Source organism: Diospyros lotus, chromosome 8 (assembly GCF_014633365.1).
Source record: "Diospyros lotus cultivar Yz01 chromosome 8, ASM1463336v1, whole genome shotgun sequence".
NCBI classification, from domain to species: Eukaryota; Viridiplantae; Streptophyta; class Magnoliopsida; order Ericales; family Ebenaceae; genus Diospyros; species Diospyros lotus.
The window spans coordinates 39,041,530-39,061,041 of record NC_068345.1 but is presented as its reverse complement, the minus strand read 5'-3'; the positions used below and the strand labels follow the sequence as shown (position 1 = coordinate 39,061,041).

The 19,512-nt window shown below is 35.4% G+C and overlaps 1 protein-coding gene across 2 annotated transcripts in view; it reads right to left on the bottom strand.

Moving 5' to 3' along the window:
- The window catches only part of LOC127808856 (homeobox-DDT domain protein RLT1-like), a 43,200-nt gene extending 23,711 nt beyond the window's left edge, over positions 1-19,489 (bottom strand). For both annotated transcript variants that reach the window (XM_052347523.1, XM_052347524.1), the window contains exons 1-2: positions 19,032-19,489; positions 18,325-18,765 (exon numbers count right to left, since the gene is read on the bottom strand). In XM_052347523.1, the coding sequence (XP_052203483.1) occupies positions 18,325-18,765; positions 19,032-19,161 (571 nt within the window). In that variant the 5' untranslated portion in view covers positions 19,162-19,489. The remainder of the gene's footprint in view (positions 1-18,324; positions 18,766-19,031) is intronic.
- Positions 19,490-19,512: the final 23 nt, after the last annotated feature.

Below are 19,512 nucleotides of genomic sequence, written 5' to 3'. Positions count from 1 at the left end.
ACCTGGGCAGGAAACTGATGTTGGTCCATGTTGAGAATGTAGAATAGGCTGAGCTCTTCTCTTGAACATATAGGAAGAGCCTTTAAACCTAACCAGGGTTGGTAGCTCAGGCTAATCTATTTGGTTACGTGGGTCCTGTTTACTGGAGATGGGAGAGTGAATAGGTGAGTTGTTGGGATGAGCAACAATAGTTTCTTCTGGTTCTGTCTCACTAGAGCCGATGGGAACTAAATCCAAGCTAGGAAGAACACCTATTTGGTCACCACACTATAGATTCTCCCCTTGGTGACCAAGGATAGAGGAGCCAAAAAATGGTTGAGATTCAACAAAGGTAATATCCTTAGACACATAGAATTTTCTAGTGAAATGATGGTAGCATTTATAACCTTTCTGGGTAGGAGAGTAGCCAAGGAAGAGACACCTAAGGGCCCTGGGATCAAATTTATCTCGGTTTTGCTTAGGAATGTGAACAAAGGACAAACATCCAAAGACTTTGAGAGGAAGGGAGGTATGCGGACCAATGTCAAGAAAGTAAGATGACAAACACTGAAAGAGACTTTAATGGTTTAAGAGTTTAGATGGAGCTTGGTTGATTAAGTAGGTTGTTGTTAGGACTGCCTCTCCCCATAAATGTTTAGGGACATGATGATGGTGGAGAAGTGCTCTAGTAACATTTGGGAGATGTCTCATTTTCCTTTCGACCACTCAAATTTTGTTGAGGAGTGTTAATGTAGGAAGATTCATGGATAATTCCTTCTTGCTGGAAAAACTGATAAAAGTATTGATTGAAATAATCCATTGATATACGAAATTTTCGAATGCAAGAGCCAAATTGAGTTAAGATCATCTTATGAAAATGTGGTAAAAAAATACTAACAACAGCCTTTGATATTTTACTCTTAGTAATAAAATGGTTTTGATAATGACTATATGAAAATCAATCTCTACAATATGGATTACATAAATGAGAAAATAACTTTTATAAAATGAAGCAAGGCATGGATTATGTAAATGAGAAAATAGCTTTTAATATGTGAATTGTGAAGTAAGGTATGGATTATATGAATGAGAAAACAAATTTGTAATACATGAATTTTGAAGCAAGATATGAAATCCTATAGAAGAAATATTGAGTTTGGTTGAGTGATATTTATTTTAAAAGTATACTTTTGATAATCTCAACTTGCCTTCAAAAAGATCAAAATGAGGATTTGTTAAAGTTTTCTATGTTTTCAAAAGGATAGTCGACTATGTGTTTCATTCTGTTGACTATGCCTTAGAATAGTCGACTATGCTGTTAAGGATAGTCGACTATGTATAAGGATAGTCGACTATGCTGGTTTGATCTGTCGACTATGTGAGGCATCTGTCGACTATTTCTTAGTCTGTCGACTATCAAGTAAGGATAGTCGACTATGGCTTTTCATCTGTCGACTATTTTTGTTCTGTAAATTCAAAATTTTCTTCACATTTTCACATCTGTCGACTATTCACTTGCATCTGTCGACTATGGGATTTTTGTATTAAAAGATAGTCGACTATCTCTTTCTGTCTGTCGACTATGCTTAGCTTTATTTCATAAAATAGTCGACTAACCCATTTTCTCTGTCGACTATGTGTTTCACAGAAACTTATAACGGCTAGTTTTTGGCGCATTAAATGCTCGCCCAACCACCCACAACGGTCCAAAATTCAAACTTACCCACCATCAACTATAAATAGGTGGTTGAAGATGCATTGAAGGCTGCTGAAACACGTTGAATATCTTGAACGATCGTGCCTTCACTGTTACATCGAGCTTTAACTTTTCTCTCTGTATTTTCATTTAAGAGGCTTTGATATTTTACTGTTATATTATTTTTAAGCCTCGATCTTACATTTAAAGAGAGAGCTTGTAACTAAGAGTTGTACTCTTAGAATCTCCATTTCATTCTCTGTATTTTTCCTAGCGGTAGCTAGAGGGCCCATTAAGTTGGGAGGTTGTAAGTTCCCTAGTCAAGGACTAGAGGACCTGCTCGTATTGAGTAGGGGGTTTGAGAGTAAAGATTGGTTTTAAAATCCTTAGTTGATAGCTAAGGTAGTGGACTAAGCTTGGAAAGCTGAACCACTATAAATATGTGTCTTCACTGCTTTCCATATTTTTCTTGCTTCCTTTGCATTTCTGTTTCTACTGACTTTGAATGTTCATTGATAAAATTCCATATTTACTCTTCACCATTTGAAAGTATCTTTGCTTCTCAAAAGAATTTTTTTTAATTATACCAATTCACCCCCCCTCTTGGTGTGTGTCATATAAAGTTCAATTCTATCAATTGGTATCAGAGCCAAGTTCCCTTGTTTTTATCGGTTTAACAACCTAGGGAAAAAGATCTTATCATATGGCTCATTTTGCATCATCATCCCAATCCGAGGGTCTAAGCACCACTCGTCCCCCATTCTTTGATGGAACTAACTATAATTACTGGAAGACAAGAATGCAGATTTATTAGATGCAGGATTCAAGCTTAATGCAAGCAGTTTATAAGGACATCAAGTTAGCTGACATGGAGAAAATTGAGACCTGGACACCAGAAGAAAGAAGAGATATGGAGATTAATGCTAAAGCCATGAATACTCTTATCTGTGCACTGAGCTCAGAGGAATTCAACAGAGTATCAACGTGACAAATTAAAGATAACACATGAAGGAACAAATCAAGTAAAAGAAACGAAAATCAATCTTCTTGTCCATGATTATGAATTATTTTCTATGAAAGATGACGAATCCATAAAAAATATGTACACTAGATTCAATGACATTGTTACTACTTTAGAGGCCTTAGGTAAGACATTTACAAATGGAGAAAGAGTTAGAAAAATTTTAAGAAGTTTACCTAGATCATGGGAATCTAAAGTCACTGCCATAACAGAAGCAAAAGACTTAGATACACTTCCATTTGACAACTTGCTAGGTTCTTTAATGACACATGAAATAATGATGAAAAGAAATGAAGTTGATGATTCCAAGAAAAACAAAAATGTAGCATTTAAAATTGAGGATGAAGATAAAAACTCTCAAAGTGAAGATGATGATTTTGCACTATTAGCTAGGAAATTTATGAAGAAATGTAGGTTTAATCAAAGGAGAACATTTCGGAAAGAAAAAGATCAAAAAGAGTCTAATCCAACTAATGAGCTTCGATGCTTTGAATGTAAGAAACTAGGTCACATTAGAAGTGACTGCCCTCAACTGAAAAAGATGGATCGCAAGGAAAGAAAAATGAAGAAGAAGGCTCTAGCTGCATGGGGTAAAGAAGAGCTCTCATCAAGTGATGAATCTCAAGATGAAGAAGTTGCCAACATTTGTTTTATGGCCAACACTGAAGACGAGGTAAGCTCTCAGCATCTAAATTCAATTTTTGAATTTACATTTGAAGAACTTCATGATGCATTCAATGATTTGTTAGGTGAATGTGAGCATATGAATGAGAAAAACAGTGTTTTAAAAAGAGAATTAAATTCCTTAGAAAATAAGGTAAATAATCTGAAAATCAAAATAGGAATGTTGGAAAATGAAAGAGACAGTCTATGTACTGAAAAGGAAAATCTCTTGAAAGAAAACAAAGACATGAAGGAATCTTTAGAAAAATTAGTTGAAGGTAAAAATAAACTAGAGATGATACTTGGAGCTCAAAGAAATTTTGGAAATAAACAAGGAATTGGATTTGATCCATTTCAAGCAAGCTCCAGTAAAACAGTGTTTGTTAAAGCATCAAACCAAAAATTTATTCAAAGAAAATCATCTTTCAAACCAACGTTTTCAAAAAGAGGTATTAACTGTCACTATTGTGGAAAAGATGGTCACTCAGTCAACAAATGCTTCATACGAAATTTTCCTCAAAAATTCAAACAAGTTTGGGTTCCTAAAGATGTAGTATCTTCTAACAAGTATGGACCCAAGATGATATGGGTACCAAAGGGAACAACATGAATGATTTCTTGTGTAGGCTGCATTGGTTTCAAATGATTCAAGGAGCAAGTGGTTCCTTGACAGTGGGTGCTCTAGGCACATGATAGGAGATCAAGATCTTCTCAGCAACATCGTTTTCAAGGAAGGAGGTAAGGTTTTCTATGGTGACAACTCTCAAGGTAAGATCATAGGTATGGGCTCTATTTCTTTTGAAAACATTATATTAGAAAATGTATTTCTTGTTGATGGTCTTAAACATAATCTGATTAGTATTAGTCAACTGTGTGATTTAAGTTATGAAGTTTGCTTTGATGCTAATTCTTGTAAAGTTGTATGCTCCAAGACAAAAGAAACAAAATTAAAAGGAAATAGAATAGGAAACATCTATCTCACATTTCTAGAATCACCAAAAATGGAGAACTGTTTAGTTGCAAATTCAACTCAAAATTCCTGGTTGTGGCATAGTAGGTTAGGGCATGCTAGTATGAACCTAATAAACAAGTTAGTAAAACATGATCTTGTTATTGGATTGCCTAAGCTTAAATTTGAAAGAGATCACATTTGTGGCACTTGCATGAAAGGCAAGCAAATCAGTATTTCATTCAAACCAATAAAAGAAGTATCAACATCTAGACCTCTAACACTACTTCACTTAGACTAGTTTGGTCCAATGAGAACTCTAAGCTTAGGAGGTAAACAATATGTTTTGGTAATAGTAGATGATTATTCTAGATTCACATGGGTTATCTTTCTTGCATCCAAAAATGAAACCTAAAGTCATTTGAAATATTTAGTAAAAGAATTCAAAGAGAAAAAGGTTTTTGTATTTCAAAAATAAGAAGTGATCATGGAGGAGAATTTGAAAATGAATCTTTCAAACTATTTTGTGAAGAAAATAGAATAGATCATAATTTCTCTTGTGCTAGGACTCCCCAACAAAATGGTGTAGTAGAAAGAAAGAATAGATCCTTACAAGAAATGGCTAGAACAATGCTTTGTGATAAAAATCTTCCTAAATACTTTTGGGCAGAAGCTGTGCATACTGCCTGCCATATCCTTAATAGAGTTTCAATGAGACCATTATTGAAAAAGACTCCATATGAATTATTTAAAGGAAGAAAGCCTAACATAAGTCATTTCCATGTCTTTGGTAGTACTTGCTATATTCTCAATAATGGAAAAGAATCACTAGGTAAGTTTGATGCTAAAAGTGATGAAGGTATATTTTTAGGATATTCATCTCAAAGTAAAGGTTATAGGGTATTCAACAAAAGAACCTTAGTAGTAGAAGAAACAATTCAAGTAATAGTTGATGACATAAGCATTGGGGTTCCAAAACCTAGAGAAGATGGTGAAAATGATGTAACTCAAAATTTTGAAAAGATTTCAATAAGACAAAATGAATCTAATTCTCAAGAAAATGATCCATTTGAAGAAGAACAAGAGCAGCAAGTAGAAAAAGAACCAACATTTCCAAGAGAAAGGAAATATGTCAAAAAGAATGAAATCATAGGAGATCCATCCAAAGGCATTAGAACTAGATCTTCCATTAGAAATGAATGTCAATTTGCTGCCTTCCTATCTCAAGTTGAACCCAAAAATATCAAAGAAGCTCTTGAAGATGAAAATTGGATTATAGCCATGCAAGAAAAATTAAATCAATTTGAAAGAAATGGAGTTTGGAAATTAGTGCCAAGACCAAAAGATTATCCTATTATAGGCACAAAATGGGTATTTAGAAATAAGATGGATGAAAATGGAGTTGTAACAAGAAACAAAGCAAGGCTAGTGGCTCAAGGTTATAGCCAAGAAGAAGGTATTGACTTTGATGAAACCTATGCCCCTGTTGCTAGATTAGAAGCCATAAGAATGTTGTTAGCATTTGCTTGTTACAAAAATTTCAAGCTATATCAAATGGATGTTAAGAGTGCTTTCTTAAATGGATATATTAATGAAGAAGTCTATGTAGAACAACCCCCTGGTTTTGAAAATCACAAGTATGAAGATCATGTGTTCAAATTGTCTAAAGCTTTATATGGTCTAAAACAAGCCCCTAGAGCATGGTATGAGAGACTTAGTAAGTTTCTCTTAGAAAAAGGATTTAAAAGAGGCCAAATAGATACAACCTTATTTATAAGAAGTCATGATAAGGACATCTTATTAGTTCAAATATATGTAGATGACATCATCTTTGGATCTACAAATAAATCTCTATGTGATCAATTTGCAAATCTTATGCAAGGAGAATTTGAGATGAGTATGATGGGTGAACTTAAGTACTTTCTAGGATTACAAATAAAACAAGAAGAAGAAGGTATATATATTTCTCAACAAAAGTACATAAGAGATCTTCTCAAGAGGTTTGATGTTCAAGATTGTAAACCTATAGCTACACCTATGAGTAGTTCTCAAAGCCTAGACAAAGATGAGTTAGGCAAGGCTGTGGACAACAAGCTTTATAGAAGCATGATTGGCTCTTTGTTATATCTAACAGCCAGTAGACCTGATATTATGTTTAGTGTGTGCTTATGTGCTAGGTTCCAATCCAATCCCAAAGAATCTCATTTAAAAGCAGTTAAAAGAATCTTGAGATACCTAAAAGGAACTGCAAATCTAGAACTATTTTATGCAAAATCAAATATTTTTTATCTAATAGCATACACTGATGCAGATTATGATGGACGTAAAATAGATAGAAAAAGTACAAGTGGTTCATGTCAATTCTTAGGAAATTGTTTAGTATCTTGGTCAAGTAGAAAGCAAAATACAGTGGCTCTATCATCTATTGAAGCTGAGTATGTAGCAACTGGAAATTGTTGTGCTCAAATATTGTGGATGAAATACCAAGTAGAAGACTATGGCATAAGACTTCATAACATCCCAATAAAATGTGATAATACTAGTGCTATAGCTTTAACAAAAAATCTAGTATTTCATGCAAGAACTAAACATATAGAAGTAAAACATCACTTCATTAGAGACCATGTTCAAAAAGGAGACATAAGTCTTGAATTCATAGATACAAATCATCAAGTAGCAGACATCTTTACAAAACCTCTTGATAGAGAAAAGTTTGAATATTTTAGGAGTGATCTGGGACTAATTATAACATGAGTAAGTGTGTGGTAATTGATTTCTTTTCTTATTCCTATTTATATATATATTTGATACGGCCAAGATTCAAATCTGTCAAATCAATATAAAATCTATTGACAGAATGCTTTCGGGCCAAAATTTATATGTGATGTTTGGGGCACATCTCTGCAAATTAATCTGTTTAAATCTTAAATATAGTCGACAGCATTTGTGCTGTTGTCGACTAAGATGTTGTGAGATTGCTAAGATAGTCGACAGAAGACTCAACCTAGTCGACTATGCGCTAAGTATAAAGCAAAAATCAGTCGACAGCTTCATTGTATCTGTCGACTATTCCTTCAGTTCTTTTAATAATAGTCGACTATACCTCTCTCATCTGTCGACTATACCCTAGAAATTTAACACAATAGTCGACAAAACTATATCATCTGTCGACTATCATATCCCGCCTATTTAAAGAATAGGCGACTATCGGCTTTCTTAAAACCCTAACTTCTCCCTTGTGGCCGATTTGCTCTCTCCTTCTCTCTTTGAAAGTGTCGATTTCCATCTCTTCTTGGCATTACCGATCGCCCATCTCTTTCTCTAAAGTGCCAAAACTCTCAAAATCACCCGCTTCTACTCGACTACATTCGGAAATCGTTTTCTCGGTCATATTCCGAGATCTCTCTTGCTCTCTCTATCTCAAGTTAATGGCGCGTACCAAGAACTCGGATAAGGGAAAAGGAAAAGGAAAAGAGAAGGTATCGGGTTCTTCAAGCCGTCCTCCATCTCAACCGAGGCCTCAACTTCAGCTTTTCATTTCTGAGGGACAACAAGAAAGGTATTCCATTCATTTTGAGTCCCGCGAAGTCCTTGTCGGTCGATATTTGGATTTATCATTTCTAGACACCATTGGTTTTCCATACATTCAAACGTTTAAGGACTTTGGTTGGTGGGATTTTCTAACAATTCATAGATGCATATATGAAGATGCGGTTAGGGCTTTTTATTCCAATGCTGACAATACCTATCACAAAAGAAAGTCGGATAAAAAGTTTAGGACCAACATTGGGGACTCTCATATGGAAATCACTTTGACATTAATCCACGATCAGTTTAAAATTCCTTTAGAAGGAGAAGAGTATATTTCTTGGACTCAAGACTTTGTGCAAGCTAGTAAAGAAGTCATAGGAGATGACTCTCTTACAACTAAAATCACTGGCACGTCAAGTATGGACTTAAACACTAGGATTCTTCATCTTATTTGTTGTCAGATGATCTACCCTAGAAATGGAAGCTTCTCTCTTGTTACAAGACTTGACTTATGGCTACTCCAATGCATTAAGGCTAAGAGAAGGCCAAATCTGTGTTTACTAATGATAAATCTGATGATAGACTCATTTTCCACCAAAACTAGGTCACTTCCCTATGGTATGGCAATCAGTGTTTTACTGGATAGTCTGGTTGGGAACATGGACAGTGCTAGAAAAGTATATCTCAGTCTCTCTCAACACATAAATGACAAGACACCCATTAGAATTGGCTATGCAAATAAAGATGGTGAATGGGTTAAAGCTGACAAACCTGAAACCCCTAGAAAGAAGAGAAGATCAGAAGGACCATCTTCATCTCATGAAGATCTAGTGGTTCAAGGTATGGCAGATCTCAAATTAGATATCTCTAGAGTTGAAGCCAGTCTGCAAGAATTCAGAGAAGAAGTCAGGATAGATCTACAAAGTCTTCATCAGCAGCAAGAAGATCTATCGTCTCAGATGGGGCAGCTTATTCAGATGCTTTCCTTTCAGTTTCCTTCACCTGCTGCATCTCCATCCATTCCATCAGTTGCTTCTCCTTCATCAGCTCAGTCTTCTCCTTCTTCCATCTCTCCAGATGTTTAGATGATGCCCTCATCATACATTCCACTTTACTTTTGCCTTATGTATGCTTATTTTAGCAGCTTTACTAGTTGTTTTTGTTCTATGGTTTGTTGAACTCAAGCATCACTTTATGAATGAATGTTTTAATTTTGACATTTTTCTCTTATTTAATGTATGTTTCAATCTGGCTGAATGGTTTAGTTGAATTTCTATGTGCAGCTTGGTTTAAGGGGGAGCCTTAGTGTGTTTCAAAAAGGGGGAGTATTCTTTTTTTATTTGATATTGACAAAAAGGGGGAGATAAAATGATGAATTGATTTTCATAATTGTTCATAGTTGTTTTGTCATCATCAAAAAGGGGGAGATTGATATTTTACTCTTAATAATAAAATGGTTTTGATAATGACTATATGAAAATCAATCTCTACAATATGGATTACATAGATGAGAAAATAACTTTTATAAAATGAAGCAAGGCATGGATTATGAAAATGAGAAAATAGCTTTTAATATGTGAATTGTGAAGTAAGGTATGGATTATATGAATGAGAAAACAAATTTGTAATACATGAATTTTGAAGCAAGATATGAAATCCTATAGAAGAAATATTGAGTTTGGTTGAGTGATATTTATTTTAAAAATATACTTTTGATAATCTCAACTTGCCTTCAAAAAGATCAAAATGAGGATTTGTTAAAGTTTTCTATGTTTTCAAAAGGATAGTCGACTATGTGTTTCATTCTGTTGACTATGCCTTAGAATAGTCGACTATGCTGTTAAGGATAGTCGAGTATGTATAAGGATAGTCGACTATGTATAAGGATAGTCGACTATGCTGGTTTGATCTGTCGACTATGTGAGGCATCTGTCGACTATTTCTTAGTCTGTCGACTATCAAGTAAGGATAGTCGACTATGGCTTTTCATCTGTCGACTATTTTTGTTCTGTAAATTCAAAATTTTCTTCACATTTTCACATCTGTCGATTATTCACTTGCATCTGTCGACTATGGGATTTTTGTATTAAAAGATAGTCGACTATCTCTTTCTGTCTGTCGACTATGCTTAGCTTTATTTCATAAAATAGTTGACTAACCCATTTTCTCTGTCGACTATGTGTTTCACAGAAACTTATAACGACTAGTTTTTGGCGCATTAAATGCTCGCTCAACCACCCACAACGGTCCAAAATTCAAACTTACCCACCATCAACTATAAATAGGTGGTTGAAGATGCATTGAAGGCTGCTGAAACACGTTGAATATCTTGAACGATCGTGCCTTCACTGTTACATCGAGCTTTAACTTTTCTCTCTGTATTTTCATTTAAGAGGCTTTGATATTTTACTGTTATATTATTTTTAAGCCTCGATCTTACATTTAAAGAGAGAGCTTGTAACTAAGAGTTGTACTCTTAGAATCTCCATTTCATTCTCTGTATTTTTCCTAGCGGTAGCTAGAGGGCCCATTAAGTTGGGAGGTTGTAAGTTCCCTAGTCAAGGACTAGAGGACCTGCTCGTATTGAGTAGGGGGTTTGAGAGTAAAGATTGGTTTTAAAATCCTTAGTTGATAGCTAAGGTAGTGAACTAAGCTTGGAAAGCTGAACCACTATAAATACGTGTCTTCACTTCTTTCCATATTTTTCTTGCTTCCTTTGCATTTCTGTTTCTACTGACTTTGAATATTCATTGATAAAATTCCATATTTACTCTTCACCATTTGAAAGTATCTTTGCTTCTCAAAAGAATTTTTTTTAATTATACCAATTCACCCCCCCTCTTGGTGTGTGTCATATAAAGTTCAATTTTATCAGCCTTATCCTTTTAAGAGATATACCCAACCCAAGTCATTCGAGAACAGTCATTTATGAAATATATGAACCATCTAGCCCCAGAACAATTAGGTACCCTAAATGGTCTCCAAACATCAGAATGAATCAATAAAAAAGGACTAAAAGATAATTTATTACTAATGGGATAAGACACTCGATGATGTTTTGACATTTCACACACATCACAATGAAGATGACTAGTATCTAAATTCTTGAATAAAGTAGGGAATATAGTTTTCAATAAGGGAAAAGGAGGATGTCCCAAGCGATAGTGGTGAAGCCAGATGTTAGTGAGAGAAGGAATAGATTGAGATGAACAAGCAAGCCTAGGTTAAGCCCCTTTAGGAACAACACTCTCCTTCAAGAAATACATCCCAATCCACTCCCCAGTAGCACCAATCCTCTTCCCTGTGTTCAATGCCTGAAATTCACAGGTATGAGGAGAAAAAATAACACGACAATTGAGTTCTTTAGTGAGCTGATGGACATAAATCAGGTTGGTAGATAGGTTAGGAACATGCAAAACTTGTATAATAGGAAGAATAGGACTAATGGTGACCTTGCCTTGACCCATTATAGGAATTGAAGTCCCATTGGCTATGGTAATATGTTTGGGAGTTCCCAGAGGCTTATGGGTTTCAAAAATAGTGAGATCATGAGACATATGGTCAGTGGCCCTTGAGTCTAGAATCCACAAGTCATTCCTATTGGTTTTTGAGGCAGTAAAAGAGTTAGAGTGAAAACAAGTACCTTGTTGAGCAAGAGAGCAGGTTCCATCCTGAATAGTTCCAGAAAACTTTTGAGTTTATTGATTTCATCTGCATTTAGTTGATTTAGGTGTGGTCTAGTAGCTGATTTTGCCTTATCCGTGGCTTCCTCCTACTAGTTTGAAAGATAGGCTTGTTTTTTGAGGATAAACTCCTGAAACTCCCTATCTTATTCAGAATTGCCTCTTTTCCATGTAAACATGTCTCCTGAGTGTGTTTTGGCTTCTTACAATAAGTGCACCACAATCCTTCTCAATTCTATGATTTTGATTGCACAACAAGCTTCCCTGGCTGGAATTTAAATCTAGTTCCCTCTCCTTTATTGGTCATCATAGCTAACCCCTCAGAACTAGTTTCACTGAGCATAGCTATCCTCCTATACTCCTCACTTCGAACTATGGAGAACACTTCATTAAGAGATGGAAGTTTTTTCCTTCCAAGAACTTGCACTGTCACCTGATCATATTCTACATTAAGACCTGCCAAGAATTCCACAATTTTGTCCTGCTCAAGGATAGTATTAAGAATGACTGCATCTTCACTACACACCATTTTAATATCTTGGTAGTGATCAAGTTCAAGCTAATATCCATTCATTTTGTTGTAGTACTCAGTTACTGTTAATGCCCCTTGCTCTTAGTACTACTTAACTTTGTCTTAATCTCAAAAATCACCTAGGCATCTTGTATCTTAAGAGTAAGTATGCTTAACGGTATCCCAAATATCTTTTGCAGTAGACAAGAACATGTAATTTTTGCTTACCTTAGGTTGCATAGAACTCCACAACCATGACATGATCATGGAATACTCAATATCCCAAGCTAGGAATGCGGGATCTGATGTCTTGGGGCCTGGTGTTGTTAAGTGACCTATCTTCTCTCCACCTTTTAGAAAGGTCCTCACCATTTGTGCCCACTATAGGTAATTCCTTCCATCCAAGTGGTAGGAATGATGCATCCCCAGCAACTCATTAGTAGGAAGATTTCCAATTGATTAATCCAACGGACTAGTCTCCCCTGTTGTCATAGATGGGGCAATCTTGAGATTTCTGACATATTCGATGGGATAGATGACTGAATTGGTAGTATAAAAGGAACAAGGTGGGGTGGTAATGAGGGCAAATCAACAAGTAGGAGGTGATGGCACTGAAGGCCGAAGAATAGCAATGAAGGCTAGAGAGACAAAAGAGTGTTGGAGCCGAAGAAAGCAAAGAAGGTCGAAAAAAGAACCCCTAGAAAGATGGCTTTGATACCATGTGAGAATGGAATACTTTCATTCTTACTTCACACAATGATACAACCCTAGTTATAGGGTTGAGAATTACAACATAGGAAAGATTACAACAAAACAACTTAGGAAAGATTACCTATACAAAGTTTTAGGAAATAATTCTAAACTAAAATTAAGAAAGTATCCTAAATTGAATTTAGAGATTTCTAAAAAACAAAGGGTTTAGACAACCCTCCTTTTTCCTTTCTCTTGAGTTTCCTACGGGAATCAACATATATAATAGAATAGATAATTTTTAAGGAAACAATCAATTGGTATTTCGACATAGTTCGAATAGCAACTGATGGTCCTTCATAATTGTCATAGTTGTGAGCCCTCTAGGACCAAGGTAGAGCTCAGAGATCACTCAAGAAGGAATTGTAAATTGGAGGCTGGAATCAAGGGTTTCACCAAGGCACTTGGTCCCATCCTACCCTGGCAATAGGACAAAGGCCAAGGCAAAAAGCCTCAGCCAATCATTGGGAAAAAGCTATAATAAGATACAAGATACTTGTTCGCTTAAAATCTAGCACTGAGGGCACTATGATTTGCAACCCCTTTTCAAACTTCAAAGGTGCCTAGTGGGCTAGTTCATAATGCAACCTGCATGTATTAATCAATATATATTTATTTTATTTAGCATAATTTTAGTGCATTATACATACAAAGCCAAGCCCAAACAACTTACCTAATCAAAGGTTGGTTGGTTGCTACCTACTGGCTAGCCCCACCCACTCTCTCTAGAAAGCTTGTAGTTGAATCTTAGTTAAATAAAGGGTAAATTACAAAAAAAAATTAAGGCTTTAGGCTTCTTATAATTTGAGAATGAACTTCTAATTTTAACTATTCACTAAATGGACTTATCAATTTGTTACGATTATAGAATGTTGCTAGAAATGGTTAACCTTTATCATTAAATGATGACTTGGCGAATGAGTTGGATAAAAGAAAAGATGACGTAGATAATAGCGTGGCTTTTAATTGAAATGTAATGCCTCAATTCATGTTCATCGCTCAATAATATTCAACAATGTTCCTCAATTTACTCCCAAGTTCTCAATTTAAAGCCACATCATCATCCACATGATCTTTCTATCTATCCAACTTGTTATATATTTGCATCAAGTAAGCCCAAAGGATCAGTGGAGATCAATCAAAGCCTCAAGCGACAGTTAGTTAGTTAGTTAGGTCTCTAACGGTAACTAACAGAGTGTCTAATGATTATCTCTATCATTGTAATATCTGCCCTTATGGTTTATAAATAAAGGGCTGGGGTAGTTGTTTAGGCATGAAATGAATGAGTGCAAAATTTGAGAGAAAAGATAGATATTGATAGTCTTAGTAATCTCGGTAGAGTGTACTCATGTGAGACGGCCATTGATGTACTAATTCATTCAAGATTATAAGGAAGATTGCTCTTAGGTTTTAAGGCTGGATGTAGAGTCATCAATTTCTTGATGATCTAAACTAAGATAAATTCTGGTGTCTTGTGGGTTTATTTTCTGTTCTATCTTTATATTTCTATTATGTCCCATTGTTCTTTATTCTATAATGATCATTGGTGAGTGTGAGTGTGTGTGTTCTATAAGGCCAAAATTAAGTGCTTCCAAGATAACACAACTCATTCGCCAATCATCATTTAATGGTAATGATTAGCAGTTTCTAAGGGCATTCTATGATTGTAACGAACTAATAAGTTCGTTTAGCGAATTACTAAAATTAAATATTGTTCCATAATTCTAACAACAACAACAACATATCCAGCCTTTATCCCACTATGTGGGGTCGGCTACATGAATTCTAGACTTCCATGTATTTTTGTCTTTTGTCATATCTTCTTTTAGCCCCATACACTTCATATCAAACTTTAATGTCTCTCCCAAAATCTTTTTAGGTCTGCCTCTATCTCTTTTTTTGACTAATTGTTCCATTTCATCAACTCTCCTCACAAGAGCGTCTCTTGATCTTCTCCTCACATGACCAAATCATCTTAGTCTAGTCTCTCTCATCTTCTCCTCGATTGACACTACTCCTACCTTATTACGAATAACCTCATTTCTAATTTTATCTTTTCTTGTATGGCCGTACATCCATCTTAGCATCCTCATTTCCGCTACGCTCGTCTTTTGCTCATGTTGGTATTTGATTGCCCAACATTCTGAGCCATACAACAAACCTAAATAAAACCTAAAAATTCTAACAAACCTAAAAATTCAGTTTTTTCTTTTTCTTTTTTGCAATTTACCCTTAAATAAAAAATCAACATTCAACAATAATACTAACCTCAATAACACCAAATTAAATTAAGATAAAAAACGAATAAAAATCTTTTTTTATTTAAATTGAGCAGACACAAGTATCCAATGGATATTTGTACCCAACAGGCATGAGAAGGATTAAATATATCATTTAATGGGTGCAAGTGTGGGTGTTGGTATTAGAAAAGGGATATGAATAGTGAATACAACTACTGATATAAGGGAAAGTGCATCTAGTCCATTGTCATTCCTAGTCACAAATTCACGATGAAGAAAAAACCTCTTGGGAAAGTAAGGGTAAAGCTACATACAAAAATAACCCCTCCCCCAACCCTAGCAAAACAAAGAACCTCAAGCACTAAACAACTTTTGAAGAGATTTTAGATATGCATAAAACACCAAAAGCATTTCTTCACTTTAATCATCATGTCATGATTTAGTGAATAATATCCACAATAATTTTCCCTTCCTCTTGAACAATACATTCAAGATATTTGAATTGATCTTTTTTAAGAATAACTTGATCTACAAGTCTCAACACAACATTATTCCTACTTTTATGTTTATTACACTTACATTCCATATATTGAGAAGACGACCAATAGAAGCTCTTATGATGAGAATGGATGAAATAGAACAAGTATTTAGCAAAAGAGGCAAGGAAGACTCAAAAAAAATTTAGTGGAAACACTTAGGCTTGATGTTAATTGTATGGACCTTAGAAGATAAGGCCAAGGATAAAAATGGATAGAATGCTATAATTCATGTAGCCAATCCCATATAGGGGGTTAAAGATTTGGTATGTTGTTACGCTCCATATATTCGACTTTCAACACACTCAAATGAAACAATTGAATTCTAAAGTGGAGCCCCATAGTTCAAGCCTAGTATTCATAGCCTTTGCATCTCATCTATCAGGACAATATTATTTGCAAATAATGTACACTAGGACCTTATTACTAATAACCTCACTTCTAATTTATCTTTTCTTGTATGACCACACATCCATCTTAGCATCCTCATCTCAGTTGTGCTCATATCTTGAACATGTTGGCATTTTACTACCCAATATTTTGTACCACACAAAAAAGTTGGTCTTATAACTATCATATAAAAAGGTTCTTTTAGCTTTAGTGGAATCTTATTATCACATAAAATGCCTGATGCACTTTTTCACTTTACCCATCCTACCTTAATTCTATGGATAACATCCTTGTTAATCTCCCTGTCTTTTTGTATGATTAATCCCAGATATCTAAATTGATCTTTTCTTAGTATGACTTGATCTTCCAATTTTACGATAACATTATCCACACTTATATTTTCATTAAACTTAACATTTCATATATTCAGTTTTCACTCTACTTAAAAGTTATGGTTAGGTTTTAATTTATTAGATTTAGCAAACCTTTTTAGTATATTAGCTTTAATAAGAAGTCATGAGACTAGTATGTGACTTCTAAAATAGATGGATGGTTATGGCTAAAAATAGAAGGATTCCTTTGTGACCAACGATTAGGATTTAGTTATCACTGTAACCGTAGTATAAAGAGCCTTTTAAGACACTCCATAGGCAGCCACTTTACTCTAAATTCAAATTTTAAGGTTTCCTTAGACCCCCCAAATAAGATCTTCATTCCAAATTGATCTTATGCTGTTTTCCCCAATTTTTGCACTTGTTTTTGCTAATTCATCATCTAACACTGCATCATTGTCGCATGACTAAACCATTTTAATTGTGTCTCACACATTTTATTTTCAATAGGAGTCCCTCCGACCTTATTACAAATAACCTCATTTACAATGTTTATTTGTATATTTCATTTTATCCTAAAATAGCTTTAAATATAATCCCAACAAAACTTTCTTTAGTTATTTGTAACATTTATTTTTTCTTTAGTGAAGGCATAGCTAATCCAATCTGTACTTGCCAAAAATTTCTATTACATCTTAGGACAAACACATCACGTGTTTAGACAGTTGGAACTTTAGTTTGCCATCACATTTTTACCTTGGTCATACTGTTCTTCAAATTTGATTTAGTTTCCCTGTTTGGTAATACCAATACCTCCAGCTATGAATTGATTAGAATTCCTCAGTATGACACTCAAAATCCATCTTATAAAACTTACAATATAATTTATTTCATAAAGAAAGGAAAATTGTTAAGAAAGATCACAGATAACAATTGGGCAAAAGACCACATAAAAGACAAGATTAGTAACTTCTACATTCATGCCTTCTCCTGGTGTGGTTATTAGACAATTTGCAGCAGAATTTGCTAGTGTAGCTATGATGACATTGTCTGCATAGTTATACTTTATTTTATGAAGTCTTTCTACACTAATAGCATTCCTTGTATCTGTACTTACTATTTGCTCTACCCAGCGGTAAATTATTACCAAAAAGCCATTTATATTGAATATCTTTATGGGCTTGCACTATTTTATTTTATTTTTATTTAGATAAATCTGTCCTGCCACTTTTATTTATTTATTTTTTTTGCATCTTGTATATAAAGCTATTTAGCTAGTAGGAAAGCAGAGGTGAATTGGAGACTAACCAAAGCCTTATGTAATAGTCTGGGTACATCTCAAACACTACGTGTCCACCCAAATTACCTTTCCAGGGTAAAACAAGATTGCCACATTGAATAAGAATTGCATTCCTTAGCTCTCCATCTGAAATCCTCATTCTACATCATTCAAGAATAGGAAAGAAAGCAAGTCCTTTATACTAATGGTTATCATTTTTCCATCATTATTATCACAATCCTTTATCTTACTAGGTGGGATCACTAACATTGATCCTCCAATCATCTCCCTCCACAATTCTATCTTTTGCAAAGCCATTATATCCCATGCCATGTCTAAGAGTCCTCCAGAAAAGTCTCTTTTTTTTTTTTTTTTTTGTCTTTCTCCCTCTTTTGCTACAAATTTCTTTAATTCCGACCACTTTTCCACACAGGTGTATCTATTAGTGTCCTTCTCACATGCTATACTATTTTAATCACATATGGTCATCTTATCTTCAATATACGCCACTTTGACCTCATTATGAATAACCCCATCTTTAATTCTATCATTTTAAGTATGGTTGCACATTCACCATAAACTGGTCTTAAAGCCATCCAAAAAAGTACTTTTTCTAGGTTTGAAGAGATTTACAGAGGGCGAGCCTTGGTGGTCACAATCAGGTTGCTCCATCATGACAAGAAGGTCATGGGTTTGGGCCATGAAAATAATTAAAAACACAAGAAATTGTGTTTTTTAACCACCAAACAGACAGAATCTGATACCTATCGTTTGCCCAAATGCTCCAGGTGGAAGTTCGTCAAACTCCATCCCAAGAATTGGCCCATCCTGCCTCAGTGGCTCCCCTAGCTGTTCCTGCACACAAGCTACTGCTATACGCACCAATGCTGAAGAGGGTGACTGATGATACCTTCTCACTGCTGTCACGCCATCATCAGATTGACTTGAACCTGTCTCTGACCGTGACCCTGAACCAGACCCTGATCCATGATCACTTACTCTCTCAGCAGCCACCAATTCATCCCTTCCAGAATCAAACGACCCCCTTTTCCCCGAACCATTCCCTGACCCTCTTGGCTTCTTTGGTACCCCATCCTTCTTATCCTTCAACCTTCTGTGACAGAACCACATCTGCAGTTGCCTGTCCGACAACCCCAATTGCTCTGAGAGCTCCGCCCTTGTCGCCTCCGAGGGGTAAGCTTCCACTGCCACGATCAAACAAACCACAACAATTGATCAGAAATTTTAAATACCCATTGAATTATGCATACATACGTATACACACACACACATATATATATCCAAGATTCAACGCATGCATTCGAATCAAACAAGCACCTTTACTGATCAAAGGAGAAAAAAAAAAAAGAGCACGACTCTGAATACGTTAAGCTGAATTATACAGATGTATTTGCTTCATGGAATAAGGAAAAAAAAATATCAAAAGAGGAACGTGTAAAATTGTACATACGAGCGTAAGTGTCCTCGAGGATGCGCAACTGGTAAGGAGTCTTCATCTGGCGCTTGGGCCTCCTCGGCCCATCAATTGGACTGTCGCTGTTGTTGTTCCTGTTGTTCTCCCCCTCGGAAGCGCCCTCCATTGCAGATCAAAGCTTCGTCAAACCCTAGAAATCCGACAAATTCAAGAAAACAGGCAACTTATAACCCAACAGCCCTTCTCTCTCTTTCTTTCCCCCTCCCTCTCTACCTAAAGCTACGTCGTGGAAGCGAAGAAGCAGAGGAGGCCATGCACGTACATAAATACGTCAAAGCCGAAGCCATATTGGAGAGAATAAAAGAGAGATTGGTGATGAAGATGAAGATGATCGAATCGGGGGGAGAGGAGTCCCTGTTTCTCCTGCCTACGGATGGATTCCATATTTCTTATTTCTCGCTTCCTTCCTCTTTTCCTATTTTCCCTTTTTTTTTATAATTTTTTTGTTATGATTTAT